This window comes from Cyprinodon variegatus, unplaced genomic scaffold, assembly GCF_000732505.1.
Source record: "Cyprinodon variegatus isolate N-32 unplaced genomic scaffold, C_variegatus-1.0 Scaffold837, whole genome shotgun sequence".
In the NCBI taxonomy this organism is placed as follows: Eukaryota; Metazoa; Chordata; class Actinopteri; order Cyprinodontiformes; family Cyprinodontidae; genus Cyprinodon; species Cyprinodon variegatus.
In genome coordinates this window covers 227,414-246,101 of record NW_015151290.1, presented here as the reverse complement: position 1 = coordinate 246,101, position 18,688 = coordinate 227,414, and the positions used below count along the sequence as shown (strand labels likewise).

General features: G+C 39.7%; 3 protein-coding genes across 4 annotated transcripts; all 3 read right to left on the bottom strand.

Annotated features, from left to right (window-relative positions):
- Positions 1 to 451: 451 nt before the first annotated feature.
- On the bottom strand, positions 452 to 2,073 carry LOC107099095 (D(1) dopamine receptor-like). Its single transcript, XM_015397069.1, has one exon. It carries the CDS (start codon positions 1,914 to 1,916, stop codon positions 567 to 569), a length of 1,350 nt encoding a protein of 449 aa, XP_015252555.1. The 5' UTR covers positions 1,917 to 2,073; the 3' UTR covers positions 452 to 566.
- A 2,263-nt stretch (positions 2,074 to 4,336) lies between these two features.
- On the bottom strand, positions 4,337 to 7,822 carry LOC107099094 (GTPase IMAP family member 4-like). Its single transcript, XM_015397068.1, has 2 exons — positions 6,781 to 7,822; positions 4,337 to 6,707 (listed from the first exon to the last, which is right to left on the bottom strand). The coding sequence occupies exons 1-2, from the start codon at positions 6,833 to 6,835 to the stop codon at positions 5,146 to 5,148; spliced, it is 1,617 nt and encodes a 538-aa protein (XP_015252554.1). The 5' UTR covers positions 6,836 to 7,822; the 3' UTR covers positions 4,337 to 5,145.
- Positions 7,823 to 11,358: 3,536 nt separating this feature from the next.
- LOC107099089 (neuronal acetylcholine receptor subunit alpha-9-I-like) lies at positions 11,359 to 18,459 on the bottom strand. Of its 2 annotated transcripts, XM_015397061.1 has the most exons (7): positions 18,125 to 18,459; positions 17,827 to 17,972; positions 16,072 to 16,226; positions 15,795 to 15,975; positions 15,331 to 15,682; positions 12,740 to 13,353; positions 11,362 to 12,647 (listed from the first exon to the last, which is right to left on the bottom strand). In XM_015397061.1, the coding sequence occupies exons 1-7, from the start codon at positions 18,165 to 18,167 to the stop codon at positions 12,477 to 12,479; spliced, it is 1,662 nt and encodes a 553-aa protein (XP_015252547.1). In that variant the 5' UTR covers positions 18,168 to 18,459; the 3' UTR covers positions 11,362 to 12,476. The 2 variants fall into 2 exon arrangements, with proteins under 2 accessions (XP_015252546.1, XP_015252547.1); XM_015397060.1 differs by lacking the exon at positions 18,125 to 18,459 and having other exon boundaries at positions 11,359 to 12,647; positions 17,827 to 18,027.
- Positions 18,460 to 18,688: the final 229 nt, after the last annotated feature.

Genomic DNA, 18,688 nt, shown 5'->3' with positions numbered 1-18,688 from the left:
GGTTAAGTGAGTCATTGAATTCTCTCATTTGCTATAAAAATAATGTTAAACAGGAGGTTTAAACGCGTCAGCAAACCTGTATAAAGGGCGAACAGGTGACTGAGGTGAGTTTCTTTTCCCATCATTGAACCGTGCTGCAAAATGAAAAGAATAATAAAGTGATTTACTTACAATATGTGATTACTCACAAATATAATCACCTACTATCATATATATCAGCCCGGAACATTTTTGGTACTTTAAGTTAAGATATAAAAAAAAAACTATCCGATTAAATATGTATGAATTAAGAAAAAATATATTGAAAACAATAAAAATTTTGGAAAAACAAAAATAGGACTTTCACAATTTATAAAATGGTTAAATCCACGTCTTTGTTTCCATTTTGATTAATTTAGGAAAGATTCTACAAACTAGATTAATGTCTTTGGCTTTTTAACAAAGTGTGAAACTTTTGGACTGCCATATTTGAAAAATAAAACCTATTTGTTTTGATTCATTTGTTTAACAGTCAAAAACCATTTAAATGTAACTCAAATGTAACAAAATGTGCATAGATTTGGGATTTATCTGGGTATCTGTGTCAGTCTTTCCTCAGTGTCCGTCCCCTGCTCCATCGTGGCCCTTCCGTGATAAAACACCACCATGGTGGTGTCCCCGCTGTCTTGACTCCCACGCGTGTTCACGGACACGCTGAGCTTCGGCTTCAGGGTGCTGTCGCGCCTCTTCTGGCCGGCCTCGTTGCCCGCCATCATGGTCTCCACCGCGGTGCTCACCGCCGAAAGGAAGCCTCTGCCGCGGCAGCGCAGCAGGCGAAGGAAGGCGTCTCTGAAGTCTGCGTTAAACGCATAAATCACCGGATTCAAGCAGGAGTTACTCCACCCGATCCACACGAAGACATCGAAGGTTTTTTCACTGACGCAGCAGGGGCCGCGATGGCCCCCCGGGGCCCCTGGTTCGGGGCAGAATGGAAGAGCGCAGTTCAGGACGAAGAAGGGCAGCCAGCAGCAGACAAAAACCCCCATTATGATGCTGAGAGTTTTCAGCACTTTGGTCTCCTTTCTGATGGAGACTCTCAGCTCCCGGTGTGATTGATCTGGGCACTGGGTAACAGGGTGGATGCTGATGCGGGGCTGATAGGAGCTGGCTCCGATTTCTGTGCACATGTGTGGGAAGAGCTCAGGAACATGTGTCCGGCAGCTTTGGGCGTGCTCCGCCGCGCGCTCCAGGGAGGATATCACCCGGATCTGCGTCTGGGCGATCCGGTAGATCCGGGTGTAGGTGACGATCATGATCACTACAGGGATGTAGAAGCTGATAAGGGAGGAGGAGATCGCGTAAGTGCGACTCAGGCTGGAGTCACAGCTTCTGTCGGTGCTCTCCACGCGTGGGGTCGTAGTCCGCCCGCCGGGGTCACTGATTTCCGCCCGATGCCAGTCCAGCTGCACCGGAACAAAGGAGATCACCACAGATACAGTCCAAATCACGCCGATCATGATGAAGGCCACCCTCCTGTTCATGCTCCGCTCGTAGCAGAACGGGTTGGAGATGGCCCAGTACCGGTCCACGCTGATGACGCACAGGTTAAGGATGGAGGCCGTGGAGCACATGATGTCACAGGCCAGCCACGTCTTACAGAAACCGCCGAACGGCCAGAAGCCGGCCACCTCGGCCGCGGCTTTCCACGGCATCACCAACAGCGCGACGAGGAGGTCCGACAGAGCCAGAGACACGATGAAGATGTTGGTCACCTTGGCGCGCAGGTGGCGGTATCTACAAACTGCCGCGCACACGGTCATGTTGCCCAAAAGCGTCCAGATGATGAGCAGCACCAGGACGCAGCCTGTTAGAGCTCTGTGCGCCGGTGGGCTCTCCAAGCTGCCCGCTCCAACCAGCGCCAAGCTGGTGTTATTCATTGTCCAGATCCACGCACCGGGACCGCATGGCAAGCCGCACGACTAGGACTGTAGGATGCATAAACCAGTAGAAAGCGCTCGCAGTCAGAGCGGGGATGGCGCAGCATGCTGAGATCAGACTAATCTGTCCTGCTGCTGTGAGCCCTTGCAGATCTAAAGGGACAGACAGCACAAGCAGCTGACCGCCCAACACAGCTCTGAGAGGCGCTGGGCAGAGAGAGGGGGTCACATGAGAGAGGCAGGAGACAGGGAGCTATTTTAGATATTATACAAACTGTTGGCATGTGTGCATAAAGAAGAGGTAAAATAAAAATATTTTAACCATGATGGGTGGCCTGTGCACTGTGTTATGAATGGTGTAACCTGAAAATGATTCCTCACTACTCACTGAGACATAGAACATTGCTTTGAATGGGTTATAAATAGGCTACTACTTATCTAACATGTCAAAACCTAAAAACATTTTGTTTATTTATAGCATTAATGTTTGATCTAAAGATATTTAAGCTGATATTTATGTTGGTTTCTTCGATATCCAGCAAAGAATAGCAAGGATGATAGGTTCCTATTTTAACTAGCTGTATCAGGATCTGTGTTTATTACTATTTTGGAGTTTCAAATATAATCCAAGTTTTGCTAAATTATTATGATTCAGTCTTCCCACCACCAAACTGGGCTTCTTAACCCTGAAGTTGCTTGTTGAATTTGTCAGATAAAAGGTGTCAACAATGACCTATTATTAACTGACTACAAATTTTATGGGGTTTTTTATGATTGTTTCTTGATTGTATTTAGACCAATTTGGTTTTATCAAAAATGGAAGGTTTTTGTTCAACATGATTCTCTGATCTTCCACATCCATGATTGGTTGTGAATATAGCATTTGGTGCTGATCAGTCCAAGCTTGGAGGTTTGAAAATTAGACAAAATAGTAAGAAATTAACTACCGTAATTCAATTATGTCTTTAAAATCCCAAAATGTAGCACGTTCTAAAGTATAAAAGAATGTTTCGTTTAGGAAAGTGTTTTAAATGGAATCAACTTATTCCGCTATCTTTTAGCTGCCAATGTATCGATTTAGCTTCATTAGAGATATTAATGTTTAAGCAGACCCTTTATTTAAATCCATATCTCTGTATCTAAAAAGCATTTTAGTCTGTTCAAATATTCAAATCTTATATTTAGTTATTGTATTTGGTGTAAGTACAAAAATCATAATTTATAGAAATAAAACCTCAAAAACATGCTGTATGCAATTAATCTATAAAATCGATTTCAGCCTCTTAAATGAGATAATCAATTAAACCCCATTTTTAAATTGTTTTTGTTTTCAATTAGATCAATTATTGCTGTATTACATATATAAATATATTTCATTGGAATTAAAACTGATGCACCCTTTCATGTGAAAAACTTCATTTAGAAGAACAAGATGGCTTCTTATTTAATTCATATATAACAAAACATTGTGTGGAATACCCAGAAATTGAGACACATGTTTATACTCAACCCCTTTTTTCTGATTCCTTAAATACAATTAACAGCATCCAGAATAACTCACAATCTCTCCAATGAAACATGGTAATGGAAGCATCATGATGTGGGAACCTTTGGTGTAAGTACAAAAATCATAATTTATTGAAATAAAACCCTAAACACATCAGTCTGTTTGCAGTTAATCTATAAAATCGATTTCAGCCTCTTTAATGAGATAATTAATTAAACCCCATGTTTATATTGTCGTTTATGGTTGTATTACATATATAAATATGTCGTTCCATCGGCTGGTAGCCTCTTTAATTAAAATTGATGCACCCTTGCATGTGAAAAGTTTAATTTAGAAGAACAAGATGGCTTCTTATTAAAGTCGTATTTAAACATTGATAAGCATCTTACTTTAGCTATAAATATGCAAAATTATATAAGGCATTTAATAATGTATATAATGAAAAAAATATTCAAAATGAACAATATTAATTGTGTATTTTATCTTTTCCCTACAGCACCATGAAGATATCTTATTGTGGACAGAGTAATGTGCAGTACATAGAAAATATTCGTATGTGCTTCATTTTTTATTTTACTAAGTAGAGGTGAGAATTCAAATTTGAGGTGTTATGAAAAACATCTATATCAACTGATGCAAGTAAAATCATTAACACGTGTAAGACATTTTTCAATGTTGTCGTTGTGATACACTGGTCTGAAAGAGCAAACCCTTACTTACTGTCCAGCTTTTATTCATTCAGAAAACATTATTTAATGTTCAAGTATCAAGCTTTCAGTTGGAACCCATAACATTAACAACACAAGTGTATTCAATAACAAACACAACTGCATGATATTAAATCACATCTGGGGATGTGGTGCAGATTAAAAAAGACTTTATTGTTCCTAGAATAAACAGGTGGTAATGCCCAGATCACAGTATGTTTAAAAAAACACAGAATCAACCCTTAGAGAGATGTTTGTTCTTTGAATAATGGCAGCAGCGTTTGGTTTGAGTACAGATTTAAATAATGGACACAGGGAGAACAGCACAGGGGTGAGGGTAGAGACTACATAATCAGATTATCTCCTTCATTTCTGAGCGTTTGTGCATTTGCTGATTTAGGACACACACTGGAATCACATCCATTTGTTGGAATGAAATTTCCTTCACATGGGTAGTTATTCTCCTGACTGTGTGTAATTGGTTCAGTCAATTACAGAAAGTCTAGCCAAGCATTTATACCAATTTTTTATTTCTTCTCATCTTTTCTCACCTCAACACTTTAGTGTATTTAACAAGATGTGTGTGATACCCAGAAATTGAGACACAAGTTTATACTCAACCCCTTTATTAGGATTCCTTAAATTACAATCAATAGCATCCAGAATAACTCGCAATCTCTGCAATGAAACACGGAAGTGGAAGCATCATGTTGTCAGCTGAGAAAAGGAAGCTGGTTGGAGTGTATATCATAAAAATGTTGGTTAATCTTAACAAATTAATAGGTTGCAGGCCTGTAGTTAGGTTAAAGCATGTTAGAATAAAATTTAAGATACGATTGTAACTGAGAATCCGGAACAAAACAATAGAAAATAGATTTTCAAAGACTCGTCTATCCATTTGTCTGAACTTGGACTTGCACGAAGTATTTCATTTTGGTTTCCTGTACAGATGTGTTTTACCATCAAAGCAAACAGGACATGAAGGCAGGAATATCAGGAATATAGTTTTGACTCGTCACTGAATGCTGCATGGAGTTCCGACTTTCTCCAGAGCTGCGTTCAGACCTAGCAGTCCCATTTCCTGCACATATCCGACCACACCTCTTGCTCTGTTAGGGGGCTCCGCAGCTCTCTTCTCGAGTATCTCGGCGCACTTTTGGCCACACAGCCTCTTCAGCGAGGAGATTTGCTTGTCACAGTTTTCCCTCTCTTTCAGCAGGTTCTCATCTAGGAGTTTTTTCAAACGTTCTTCACACTCTTTCTGCTGCTCGATTTTGATCTTCAGGAACTTCAGCTCCCGTTTGAAGGCCTCAGTTTTGCGTTTTTCTGCTCGCAGGTGCTCCATCTGCAGGTCCAGTTCCCTTTGAGTCTCCTCCCGCTCCCGCCTGAGAACGTCCTGCATTTGCCTCTTTCTCTCCTCCTCCTTCTTGGTCAGCTCTTCTAGCCTCTGGCAGAGTTTGTCCAGCTCTCCCTGCAGAGTGTCCTTCTCCATCTCCTCTCTCTGCCTGAGGGCCTGCTCCATTCGGATGAGCTGAAGCTGCCACTCCCTCTCTTTCCTCTCATTTTCTGCTCTGTCCTTCTGGATCTTCTCCTCCATGGATCGTCTCATCTTCTCCTCCCGCTTAACCTGCTCCTCCAACATTCGGCTCACTTTATCGAGCCTGTCCTGAATAGCCTCTCTTTTCTTCTTCTCCATCTCTGTCAGTCTCAGGACCTCTTGCGTCTTCTTCTCAATCTCCTGCCTTATGGCCTTCTCCCGATCTTCCACCCGTTTCTCCTCCTTCTCTTTCTCCAGCTCCAGTTTTTTCCTCAGCTCCTCCATTTCCCTCTTGCTTTTCTCTAACTCTTTTTCATACCACTCCTTCACCGTATTGTCCTGCTTATGTCTCTGCAGCTCATTCTTTTCAGCGAGCAGCTTACTCTGCTCTTCCAGCCGATGTGCCAGATCTTCCTCTGCTTTCTGAAGCATTCTGCTGTTATAGTAGCTCTCCCCGTGATCCTGCATCATGCCTTCCACCAAAGCAATCAGCTCAGAGACCTGCTCCTTGTTGTTAAGGTTCTGGTTATTGAAGACACAGTACCTTCCCTCGCATCCGGCCACCAGCTCGGCCAGGTCTCTACACTGGTCTATCAGGCAATGTTTCACGGATGCGCCCTCTTCCAGTCGGTCTCCATGAGTAAAAACCACCACTGAGAAGCTCAAGGCATGGGGGGCCATTGCCTCCCTGATGTGTCGCACCGCCTCCTTCTCTTCCTGAGTGAACCTTCCGATCTGGATAACAATCAGGAAAGCATGTGGTCCGGGGAAGAGGAGGCTGACGCTCCTCCTCAGCTCCCGCTGCACATCCTGCAGAGTCTGATGAGTGTCCAATACACCAGGTGTGTCAAGAATCAGCAGCTGTCGCCCACGAAATTCTCCATTGGCCCTGTGGCAGCGCTGGCTGATGGAGGGATTGCTGAGCTTCAGGTCCAAGACCTTCCGGCCCAGGATGGAGCTGGCAGTGGAGCTTTTACCACTTCCTGTCTTCCCTATTAAAACCATTCTGATGGCTGTGGAGGAAGGAGTTGACTTCTTTCCTGGTGAGTCAAAAATGGACACAGTTAATTAGAATATTTAGATTAGTAAAAGAGGAGGAAAAATATGTCTTACCAGCAGGCGTGATGGAGGACTGCTTAGGGAAGGATGTCATGTTGTTCCTGATCATTTTCACCCACAAACTGAGGAAACTGAAGATCTTCAGCAGCCATAAAGGTGCCGTCACTGTGGGTGTATCTTAACTGTTTGTCATGTGAAAGCCAATATGAACTCTGCCCATCATCATCATCAGCTTTTTAATATCTGTCTGGAGGTGGTTCAATAGTCTGTCTCCAAAACACTCCACACAGCAGGTTTCTGAGAACTCACAAAATAGCGATAAGTCACAGTCGAGCAAAGTTGGAATCAATGCATACAGGGTTTGGTTTGTTATGCTTTGCTGAGTTTTGTGAGTGTTTTTGTATGTTGGGAAGTAAGTGAGAGCAAAGTTCAATTGATTCTTAGCTTGTTTTATCAAAAAAGTAAGCTGGTCATCTGAGAAGGAAAAACTGGAATCGATGTGTTTCCCGTCCCGACTAAGATCAGAAAGATGCAACTGTTATGGATTAAAACCACACGCATTGTAAACTTGTTCAGTGCTGATAGAACTACAGATGAAAGGAAAGTAGCATCTGTTTTACACCATAAAACTCTAGAAAAGACTAATACATAACAATCTATTGAAATAGGAACTATTTATAAATAACTGTCTTCAGGCAAGTGCAGCATTCTCAGGGAATTGTAAAAGCAATTTAAAGGAGAATGGGATTAATAACCAGAAACGTAAAGCTGCTGGTTATCATAAATAGCAGGACGGTACACTGAAAAAAAGTCAAACATTGCTGTCACAGACTGAGAATTGGTCCCACAGGAAAAACTTCACTACCTCGAACAACATTTTCTTATTGAGCCAATTACAATATTTACATGTATTTAACTACTATATAAATTGTACAGCAATTTTTACATATTTTTGGTGAAGAACTGAACATGGCTGGAGTGGCCTGAGCAGTTTATACAACAAATATCTATGTTTTTGGGTGGTAAGATATTCAGTGATTTATAAAGCCGGGCGTACACTGTGCGATTTATTTCAATCGTTGCACGCAGCACCTGCTCAACTGTACGACTTATCGCAGGGTTTCGTCGTACAGTGTGAGCTTATAGCTCACGATTAGCGATCTACCTGCTCACACTGTACGACTAAAAACTAGTCGTACTCAGCTCCGCAGTGAGATGGAGCTGCTCTGACTCGTCTATTTGGAAGCAAAACATGTAGAAGGGGAATATGAAGCTCACTATAGTGAACCGCACTGGCAATTTTGTGCTGAAAGCCCTAAAAAGAAAAGGCGACAACATATTTGGAAAAAAGACATGGCTGAGCAAACGTGGCTACTACGTTCTGTCATTTTTACAGACAGAACTGCATTTCACTCATTGCATCCCTGCCACGCTGCTGTATTTACAGAAGAATCCTTGTTTGCGCCATGAGCGATTTGCCCACGACGGTCGGGAGAAAATCAAACTCATATATTAAGAATCCCATTTTTTCCCAACCTTATGAGCCTCTCACGACCACCTCCCGATCAAACATGTTTGATTTTCTCCCGACCTCATGAGCCTCATCGCCCCTCATAACCCCCTGTACACAACACGACTCACGACGCACAATCAGGCTGAAAGTCGGCTCGATCGAAACATTCTCGCACGACTGGAAAATCCCCCGAAAATCGCACACAGTGTACGCCGGGCTTAAGGTAGCTTATTTCAAAGTCTGCTCTCTGAGACATGGAACACCAGAATAATAAAAAGCTGACTTAGTACAAAAGTACCAGGAATTATTGGCTGACCTTCATTTTTATGCAACTGAAGAAAATTGTGGAATATCTGCGAACTGATTTGATTTATGAATCTACATAACCCTCCATTGGGTTCACAGTCACCTGGTGACTTTTACAGTGTATAGCTGAGCTGACTGTCATCTGTTTAGTTATGGTAACTTATGATGTCGTTTGTCATGATCTGAGCTGGGTGGGACAAAATGTTTGCTCAAAATTCTCTAAAATGAAGGTTTTCTGCTAAATTAAAAATAGAACCAGTACATCTGGGAATACAGGTCAAATTGCAGTATCACCAATAATATTCAGCCCGTAAGCAGAGTTTTTTTTTTAAAGCAGAACCGAGAAAATACAACATCGGGGCTAAAAATCGGGACCAACATTGTTTTAACTAGAAGTTTTAAAAAGGATGGGATACATAACTTGATTCAGGAACTGACCTTTGTAAACAAAATATCGTTTCAAAGGAGCTTTCAGTGTCACCCAAGGGTCCCTGTCATGCAAGGAGAGGTCCTTCCACCATTTGATGGTTATCATCAGCAGCAGAAAAAACTGCAAATGGGGCAGAGCCTTCACCAGCAGCTCCTGCAGCACCAACAGAAGCGCTTTGCCTGCTCCTAAGACTTAGGTACTTCGTGTGCATCTTTCATACTCTACATTTTTTAAATAATAAATTAAACAGTGTCCTGTGAGATGTTCGAAGCTTACCATATTGTTTTATATCCCAACTCTGCTTTAAACCTCTTCACACTTTATCCCCTGACATGTCTGCTGTGTTCAGTGGTCTTCACTAATGTTCTTTAACAAAGCTCTGAGGCTTTCGTGGAACAGCTGTATTCATAATGAGATCAAATTAAACACAGTTGGATGCTGCTTGCTACTTAATGGACTTTAGAAGGTGGCAATTAAAGTAAAACGGGGCTAATGAAATACAATAAGGTTTGTAGTGGGAATGTGACCATATATTTAAAAGTTATAGAAGTATATGTGTTGTTGAACAGTGGCAGATTATTTTCTTTATGCGTCCTTGTTTACAGACTCCACTAGATGGAGACAAAGATTTTTAAGCTGGGATTCAATTATGTTTTAATTTGGTTCACTGATGCTTTAGTCCACTTTAGACAGGCGGTTCAGTCACTTTATATAATGAGCAGAAAAGAAAACAATTTATTCTCTCATCTATCCTCAGTTTTGTGGGGGAGAATTACTTTAAGAAAATTATACTTTAAAACATGACATAAAGAGGGACCTTCAGTGATTGCAGGAAGATGTTTGTTCATTCAGTTGGAAACCAGGACACCTATTTATAGGAATAATAATGAGCTCCAGCTGGGGTCTAAAATATTCATTCTGTATTCCACTGAAGTTAGAAATGTTTATGGTTTCTGACTGCGACAAACCTAAAGCAAAAGGATTTTGTCTTTTTCTTCCATTATTATTCTTTTTTTGTTTGCTTTGTTGTTGTTGTTTTTTCTAATTTATTACTGAAATTGTGTTAGAAAATTAAAATTCAGGTCAGAGTTTTCATCATATTCACAAAAGTAGTTTAACTGTTCAGTGCCACTTAAGGTAGTTTTTAAGAATGCTTTATTCCTATATTTGTTCATAAGAGCTGTTTTAAGTTTTGATAAGATTTTATTTTGTAGGCTTACCTTCAGGCTTGTCCTTAAAGGGAATAAAAATGTCCACTGCACAAAAAACAGGAAATAATTGTTTTAATTGTCTCATTAAGTTTGTGGAGTTGCTTTTGATAACTGTTTTATTATCTTAGGTCTATTTTTAAGTTTTTGGAGAATATTCCTCACAGCCTTCTGAAAGCCATTTTAGGTTAAAATATTGACCTTCAGGTTTTCAGTTTAGGTTTGAGATTCTCCATAGCATGATAGAACCTGTTATTAAGTTCAAAATGAAGACTCATTTTATTTCTATGCATCATAGCGACTCATATCATACTTTATCTGCTCAACTTGGAAAAGAAAATTGTAAATCCAAGCAAGAGTCCAAAACTGAATGTGACAAGAACAAATCTGCTATTTACCCAATACCCCCCTGAAATCTGATCAGCTGCAACAGATGACATGTCACAGCACCACCTCACTCCCTTATAATAGTCGGTGCTGTGTAACATTGGCAGCAAAATGTTGCATCTCATATTTAACCTCTAAGGGATGCGTTTTGTCCCGTATTTTAATACATGTCCAATGCACAGGTCTGTCTCATGCACACATCAACGCTAAATCTAATGAAAATAAAAAAATAAATCTCAGGGCTAATTCTAAGCAGGACCTCCTCAGCGTGGCATCTGCTGCTGTCACGGTCGCCTAGAGACGGAATCCACTCACACTGCTGCTGTGGGAAGAATCTAATCCCTGGCTTAGCACTGAGGATGAGGATGAAAAAAATTATAAAAGATGTTGGGCTGTTGGCGAGTATTTACAGCTGTTTGTGCCTCATAGTCTGGGTAGAAACCCAACAGAGTCAGAAGAATGCCAGATGTTAAGCATTAGACTTTTATAATACAACCAGCCCTTAACATTTATAGGGTATTAAATATTAGGATTATTGTGTTTCTATCGATTTTTTTAGAATTTTAAGATGGTTATTTATTAGATGTACTAGTATTTATCATATAGCACAAATCAGCATAAATTGCCATTTAAAGACTAATTCATGCAAAAAGACTATGAGTAAAAAATAATATTAGAAAACAAATTCTAGTAAAATAATTTGTAAGATTTTAATAACATATTCTATGTCAAAATGTTGACTATTTTTCAGAAATCAGTGTTCAGGGATAATTTCATAAAGAATGAACAGTTACCAACAAAAAGGTCAATGTCATGGAGAATGCAGATGAGTTTGCTACATGTATTGAAACTTTTATACAGTAGCTTAAAAGCATTTAGAGCAGACAATATTTAATATTTAGTATATATTTTAGAAGTTCATTATTATGTACTTCATACAAACAGACCACCTTTAGGTATTATTACTACATGGCAGATACAGTAGTGATAAAAAGAATCATCTACTCATTGAGTAGATAATTGTCCAACAATGAAGTCTTGAGCATATGAAAGTTTGTGTTTGTTTGTTTTTTTATTGCAACATACCCGCTAATGAAGGATTTTGAGCTTTATTTGGAGAAATTGGAATGAGTACCCCACACACCTTACCCCACCCTCCCCTTTCAGTGCACTTGCACTAATACTGGGAAATATAACCTTTTATAGAACAATATTACACTTTTATTTTGATTAAACCATTCAAAAATATCATCCTGAGGTAAAATGTGCAAAACAACTGGAAGGTCAGCCTTAATATATGTAGATATAGAACTTAGTCAAGATACAATTTTCTTTCTGATAATCACTTTTATAATAACAACTAGTCTTAGTCATAAAATTATAAAGAAAGAAATATTCAGACCTCTGCTTTGTGTTTTAATAAAAACTGACCAGACTGCATTATTGATTTCTTCACCTTTTTTATCATGCATAAAGCACATAATTCTCATTGAGTCATATTTAAAATATTTCCATTGCTGCTTGTATAATATGGAGAGCAAAGTTGGAAACAGCATCTGGTTGCTTATTGTCAGAAACATAATGCCTACAGCTGGTTGTCTGACTGTTAGCTTGTCAATAATGCAGAGTCCATGCATGTTCGAGGCAAGGGCCAGGATTGTCTTACAGCTCCGGCGCATCGTGACACATGCAGGTACACCTGACTTTAACTACCCAACAGGGCTGGGGGAGGGTTTAGGTGAGTTTAAGTGAAGTGGTTAAATCTGTGTGCAGCAGAGTGATCAGACCAAAGAAATTCAACCAGACTCACATACACACACTGTCTCTTTGTGATAACAATAGTCTTATCTGATGTTGACATATTTGAATGTAGTAACACTGAAGACTATTGTTGATGAAGGCTCTGTCAAGATGCCTTGGCGATAATGAGGATGCTCATGAGAAACACCATGATGAAGAAGATCCACATGAAAAATCTGTCCATCACCTTGGCAACTTTTTTCCACTCCGCTACCTTTGCACACGTGGCTCTCTGCTCCCTGAAGCAGTTGGCAATGTACTGGATGTTTTTCACCACCTTCAAAGAAACAAAGATTAGTTAAGTTGAGCACCAAAAGAAGGCTAAGGAGATCGTAGAATATAAAGAACTGAGGCAGAGTGCTGAGTCACCTGTTTATGTTGAAGGCAGGGGCAGCAACAGGGGCAAGATGGGAGCTGAATCTTTTCTGCTGCATAGAGATTTTGCTCTTTAAACCCCCCGTTCAGGTGCTGAAGGTTTCGGGGGTGGTGTGGAGGAGCCTGGTAGTCCAGTTCGTCCCGTCTGATGTGGTGATAGTGTTGTGTGGGCTCTTGTTTGATTTCACCCCTCTGCATGGTGGAAGCATGGTTGTTGTGATTGTTGTACAAGTTGTATCTACCGTTGGTGTTTCCGTTCGCCTGGCTTCTGTAATTCTTGTTGGGATGATGGGCAGATTGGCCATTGCTGTACTTGTACGGGTTGCTGTCATGTTGGTAGAAGCCATTATGGAAGCTTTCTTCATAGTAGCAACCCTTGTCACCCGAGGGTTCCTCTGGATAGAGCGGGGTCCTCTCGCTCTCGGGTGTTGTGCAGTTTTCCCCTACTTCATAGACGAAAAAGATTTTCGACATGTAGTCGATGATTAGCACCTTGGCCCAGTGAGGAACCGGCTTGGCTTCTGCACCACAGAAATGGATGTTCATGATGAAGATGGTAAGGGATGTGGAGGCTGTGATCATAGTCATGGTGGCAATGTAGTACTTCCCTTCAGGACAGGACAGAGACAAAAATAAGACATTTAGGGAGGGTAATACTACAGGACATCCCCAACTTTAAAGTTATAGTTACTTATTTATCCCAAGTCTCCTTTAAAACAAGAATTTTTTTTCCTCAAACACAGAGAGGGTTTAAACAAAAAATAAATAAATAAACAGGACAGAAAATTTTGCTTTAATCTCTTGGATTTAATTTAAAATCTAAATTCATAACCAACGATTTCAACATCCCATAATTGCCCCAGAAATAAGAAGCTATGGACTAATCTCTCTGCTACAAAATATGGAACAAAAATAAAATCAGGTGATCACAAAGCAGATGTTTTATTGAAAATGTTATGTAAGATAATGCAACAGATTTACAGCATTATTTTAGAAAAAATGATGCTATATATATTTTTTTTATTATTACCTTTTATTCATTATTATAAGGAGGTTATGTTTTTAGTCAAGTTTGTGTCTGTCTGTCTGTCTGTGCACAGGCTAACTTGAAAGGTTTTGAACAGATTTTAATGAAATTTTTACAAAAAGTGCACCTCCATCTAAGGAAAAATCCATTCAATTTTGCTGATGATCCACATCATAATCTGGATGAATTTTTCGTAGGATTCTTCAACATTATTTGGCGGAACAAGCAGTTCCCCCCTAAACCAGAGGGTGGCAGCAGTGACTTTTGAAAGCTTCAGCGTCGGACTCAAAAAGTCCAGAAGTGTTATACTGAAGACAAAACCAGCGGAAATGTGAGCCGTGCCTCGCTCGTGGTTACGGTCTACTGATCAAACAAGGAAGCAAAGTGAATGAAAATTTCTTAATGATACAGATCATATGTGTGTTTTAGCTATAGGTATAAGTCACAGTTTAGGGAAACATTTGCTGTATGGTGGAGGTCTGCACTCTCAGAGTGCTTTTCTAGTTATTATTAATTTTATTTTTTTTTCTTATTCAAAAACCATGGGAACTTTAAGTAATGTAGATGCATCAATAAACTCGGAAATATCAGAACTTTTAAAATAAAATCTCAGAAAACTGAGACTGGTTTGTCATTGGGTTTTTTAACATGTTGAAATTATTGCGATGCAGCTGAAGTACACAGTTTAAACCACACACAATATGTTTATGTCTTTCTAAAGGCAAGGCAAGGCAAGTTTATTTGTAAAGGGGTTTTAGATTGCTGTGTTCACATTTTAAGCATGGCTAAAATTAGGTTTGTTTGCTATTCTTTAGTAAATACCAAGGTGCATTTTTACCTTTTATAAGAATTATGACAAAAGAAAAACTGTATTGAAATGGAAAAAGCAAGGTTCACCACATGATTTTAACTTTTTATTAGTCATCTGATATCAGCCCTCGTTTTGCTTTTAGTTTAAAATGCTGCAACAAATATGCAGTGACCATTACTAAAGAGCAGACTTTAATAGGCTAATTTATCAAAGTTTGCAACTATAGGGCATCATTATGTCCTTGCTGCTAAAAAGAAATCAAGAAAAAGCTATTTTATTTGCTGTGTTTTTCTTTATAATTAAGCAAACTTGAAATACTTTTATATTTTTACATTTTTCAATTGACTATAAACCCTTTTCTAAAGAAATTGGACTTCCTTGCTTGCAAGATTTTTTTATCTAATCTTTTGGCCGCTTCCAATTACTTTAACTTTACGTTTTTGGCCTTTATGGCAAAAACTTGGACACCTATGTGCTATTGCAAGCTTATTATAAAGAAACCTCACAGAATTGAGGTGTTTCCAAACTTGGATCATGTAATTACAAATAATTGAAGAATAGAACACACACGGAAGCACTAGGCAAAAAAACTGACCCTTAACAACTAACGAACTCTGGTTTTTTGGGGGCAAATGTGAAATGGTGTAAGTTGGAAATAAACCCCATTTCCATCGGAATCTATTGCAAAGATTGTAACTTTTTTTTATGAAAAGTCATTACAAAAAATAGATAAAAACTAGTTCAGACCTATGTAGGGCATGCTTTCTGCAGGAGGCATGCTCTCAGCCACCAGCAGTTGGAACACAGTTAGCGCCAGCAGCACCGTAACACCCAGGGACACCTTCTCTCCAGAGTCAGCTGGCAAATAGAATCCCAGAGGGGCCAGAAATGAGATGAGAAAGCAGGGCAGGAGCAGGTTGAATATGTAAAAGGAGGAGCGACGCTTCAGAAGCAGGGTATAGGTGATTTCTGTGTACGGGTCCGAGCAGCATCCATACATCATGACATTCCTGACCGCAGGCATGCCGTGACATTCCCACTCCACGTTCTCTACAAAGTCAGACAAATCGCCACTGTCCATCCCCAAACTGATGTCCAACTGCATGGAAAAAACACAAACTGCTTTAAACTCATAAGTTTCAGCCATCTTATCTCCAATGATTTGGGTTTTAATGTCTTCCACTTTTTCCGAGTCTCATACATCCACAAACCTGGTTGCCATTGTAGGTCCAGGAGCCAAAGGTTAGATTGCATGACTGCCAGTCAAAGGGAAAGTAGGAGACGTCCACCACACATGAGCTCTTCGTGATGGCCGGAGAGTCCCACACAATCTCTCCATTGTAACGCAGCTTTACATTAGTGCTGGGCGCTTCTGAGGACTCCTCATCTGCTCTGCATTAACAGAACAAGGAGAAATGACCTATTAATGGAGGAATGTTCTAGTCTCTGATTGATATCTGTCCTATCTATTTGCTTCTTATTACTGACTTGTTGTAAAGAACAATGTCCGGTTTCCAGACCAAATCACTGGGGATGTTTATCATCTCTAAGTCGTCGTAGTCCTCTTTGTCCCACTTCAGGTAGGCATCATACCAGACCTGCCTGATCCACAGGTAGGTGGTCAATACCTGGTTTCTTTCATCCTAAACACACATCCATTTCAATATAAGCAAAAGGCACATTTAAAACATCCCAATTCAAAATGGTAAAAGCAGCTCAGACAAAGAAGCACATCTTAAAATGATTACGGAACATGTGACACACACTTGTACAAGTCAAAACTCTACAGAAAAAGAAGAGGGATATAAGTCAGTGATTACTTTGAAAGCAGTAACCAGTTCTATGTTTATTACATTGCTGTCTTCAAATTATTCAAAAAGATGAATGTATGAAGAAGCTCTGAATGCATACAAGTAATTCAAAAAAGTAATAAAAAAAGGGAATTCATGTCATCAACCTTTAAGTTTCTGTATTATTGCATTATTGGAGGTCAAATTAAGGAATTACACTGTTTATTAAAGTGTCTGTGTTTCCAGTCTGTTCAGGGAAATGGTCCATTACAATAGATTTTATTTCGGCGTGCAGGTGCCGCAGTGGTTAGTGCGCACGACCCATGCACGAACGCCTTAATTCTCGACACATACCCACTTTCCTGTCAGCCTACTGTCAGAAAAACAAGCCACTAGTGCCGTAAAAAAATAAAAAACTCAAAAAAAAAACAATAGATTTTATTTAACCCATAGGAGGTAGTCAACAGCAGCAGTTATTAAATGTGGAGTTGCCACAGGGCTGTCTCTTAGGGCCTTTTTTTGTTTTCAAATGTTGAATCTAGATTCAGGACTTAAAATATATCCCCAGTACTCTGCATTTGCTCATAAATATAGATAATAGAATCTTGCAGGAGCCATGGGCAAGTTCTGTAAACGCAGGGTTAAGATCGCTCCACTACCTTCCTGTTAATTACAGGGTTGATGTAAAACTTTTATTGCATTTTTCTATACTTCTTAACGAACAGACCTATTCACATTTTATACACAAGAACACAAAATCCACTAGTTTCATATAACCACGGTCTGAGCCCATACATCATTTAATTTTTCTAAGTTTTTTTTAAAGTTTTGTTTGATTTTTCATTGCTCCTCCATTCAGCAATAGTTTTATATTATCCTAGGTTGAATTTAATCACGTTGTCAAGTTCTAATTGTTTTTGTAAAGCTAATAAAGATTGATGGTGGCTGTTGAGGTTTATGCATTTTCTATAATATATAACTAGAAAGGGAAACAAAACCGATTTCTTCAAACTGTAAATTCATATAGTTTGTTCAGATTGACATGCTGTTTGCAAGACTTTTACTGAAACCATAGAAGGATGCGATCAGTGAAGTTAATTTGCACTATAACACAAATATGAATATACATTGCTATAAGGTTTTAGTCTGACAGTAAGATAAGAAAAAGGAAAGAAGATAATGATATCCCAATTGTATCAATCTCTATCAGCAGATGTTGCCCTTTCTGATAAATATAAAGTGAAAATTTTAGGATCCTAAAATATTTTAAGAGTAATTCGTTATACCTTTCGTTTGTTATGCCCATGAAAATTCATATGCAAACTGGGGAACAGTGTCTTGCCTAGAGATATGGGGCAGATTTGCAACCAAACCTCTGAAATTTCAGCTCTGGGGTTCTATCTGTGGTTTCCTGTTAGTTGATGATGTGTTTTAAAGTGTTCTAAAGACTCACCATGTCTTTGATCTGTGACAGCGTGATTTGAAGGGAGACGTTGAGGGCCTTGTCTGTGTCATCCACAGGTCTCAGGGCGTTGGAGTAGTCCTGCATCAGGTCATTCAGAAGTTTTTGGGCATAATGACCTTGAGCACCATGGCACACTGAGGAAACAAGAGGTGGAAAATAAAGACAAGATAATAAAAAATAACTTTTCATCTCTAAAGCTGATCAGCAGCACAGAAGTTGCAGAGAGAAGTCAGCTTAAAAGAAAAACAAAACAAGACAATAAGATAAACCGTCTTGTGAAACTAACCTTGCACCAAAAGGCTTATCCAAACCATCACTTCTGTCTTCATATTTTTTAATCCTCTCTAGCAGTGTGATCAATTATTTAGCACAGCAGCCACCAATATCTGCTGGGTTCAGACCCAGAGCACCTCTAAGTTCGGATCTCTGTTCTCCTTTGCTGAGACGGAGCCAGACGAGACCACAGAACGTTCCTGAAGTCTAACATCCTGTCAGAGGCTTTCAATGCTTCGCTGGCTGTTAGTCGCAAGTCGCATCTGTCTCTCTCTGTGTGTAATTGCTGCTGTGGAACAGGACCTGGGACATCACACACACACACACATCCTGCACTATCACATTGCACAATGTCTCCAGGTTGAAATGTGATGCCCAAAGTCTTCTTCAACCTGTGAGAATAAGCACAAGAAGCTTCACATCACACACTCACAGAGCTGGGTACACAGCTAACGACATGTCACAGCATTCAAGATGGACAAACACAAAGTTACGCACATATCTTTGAGGATATTGTCTCAATCAATGATCACTTCTGCCAGTGTAAATAAGAGACATTGGAAAAACACTGTTTGCA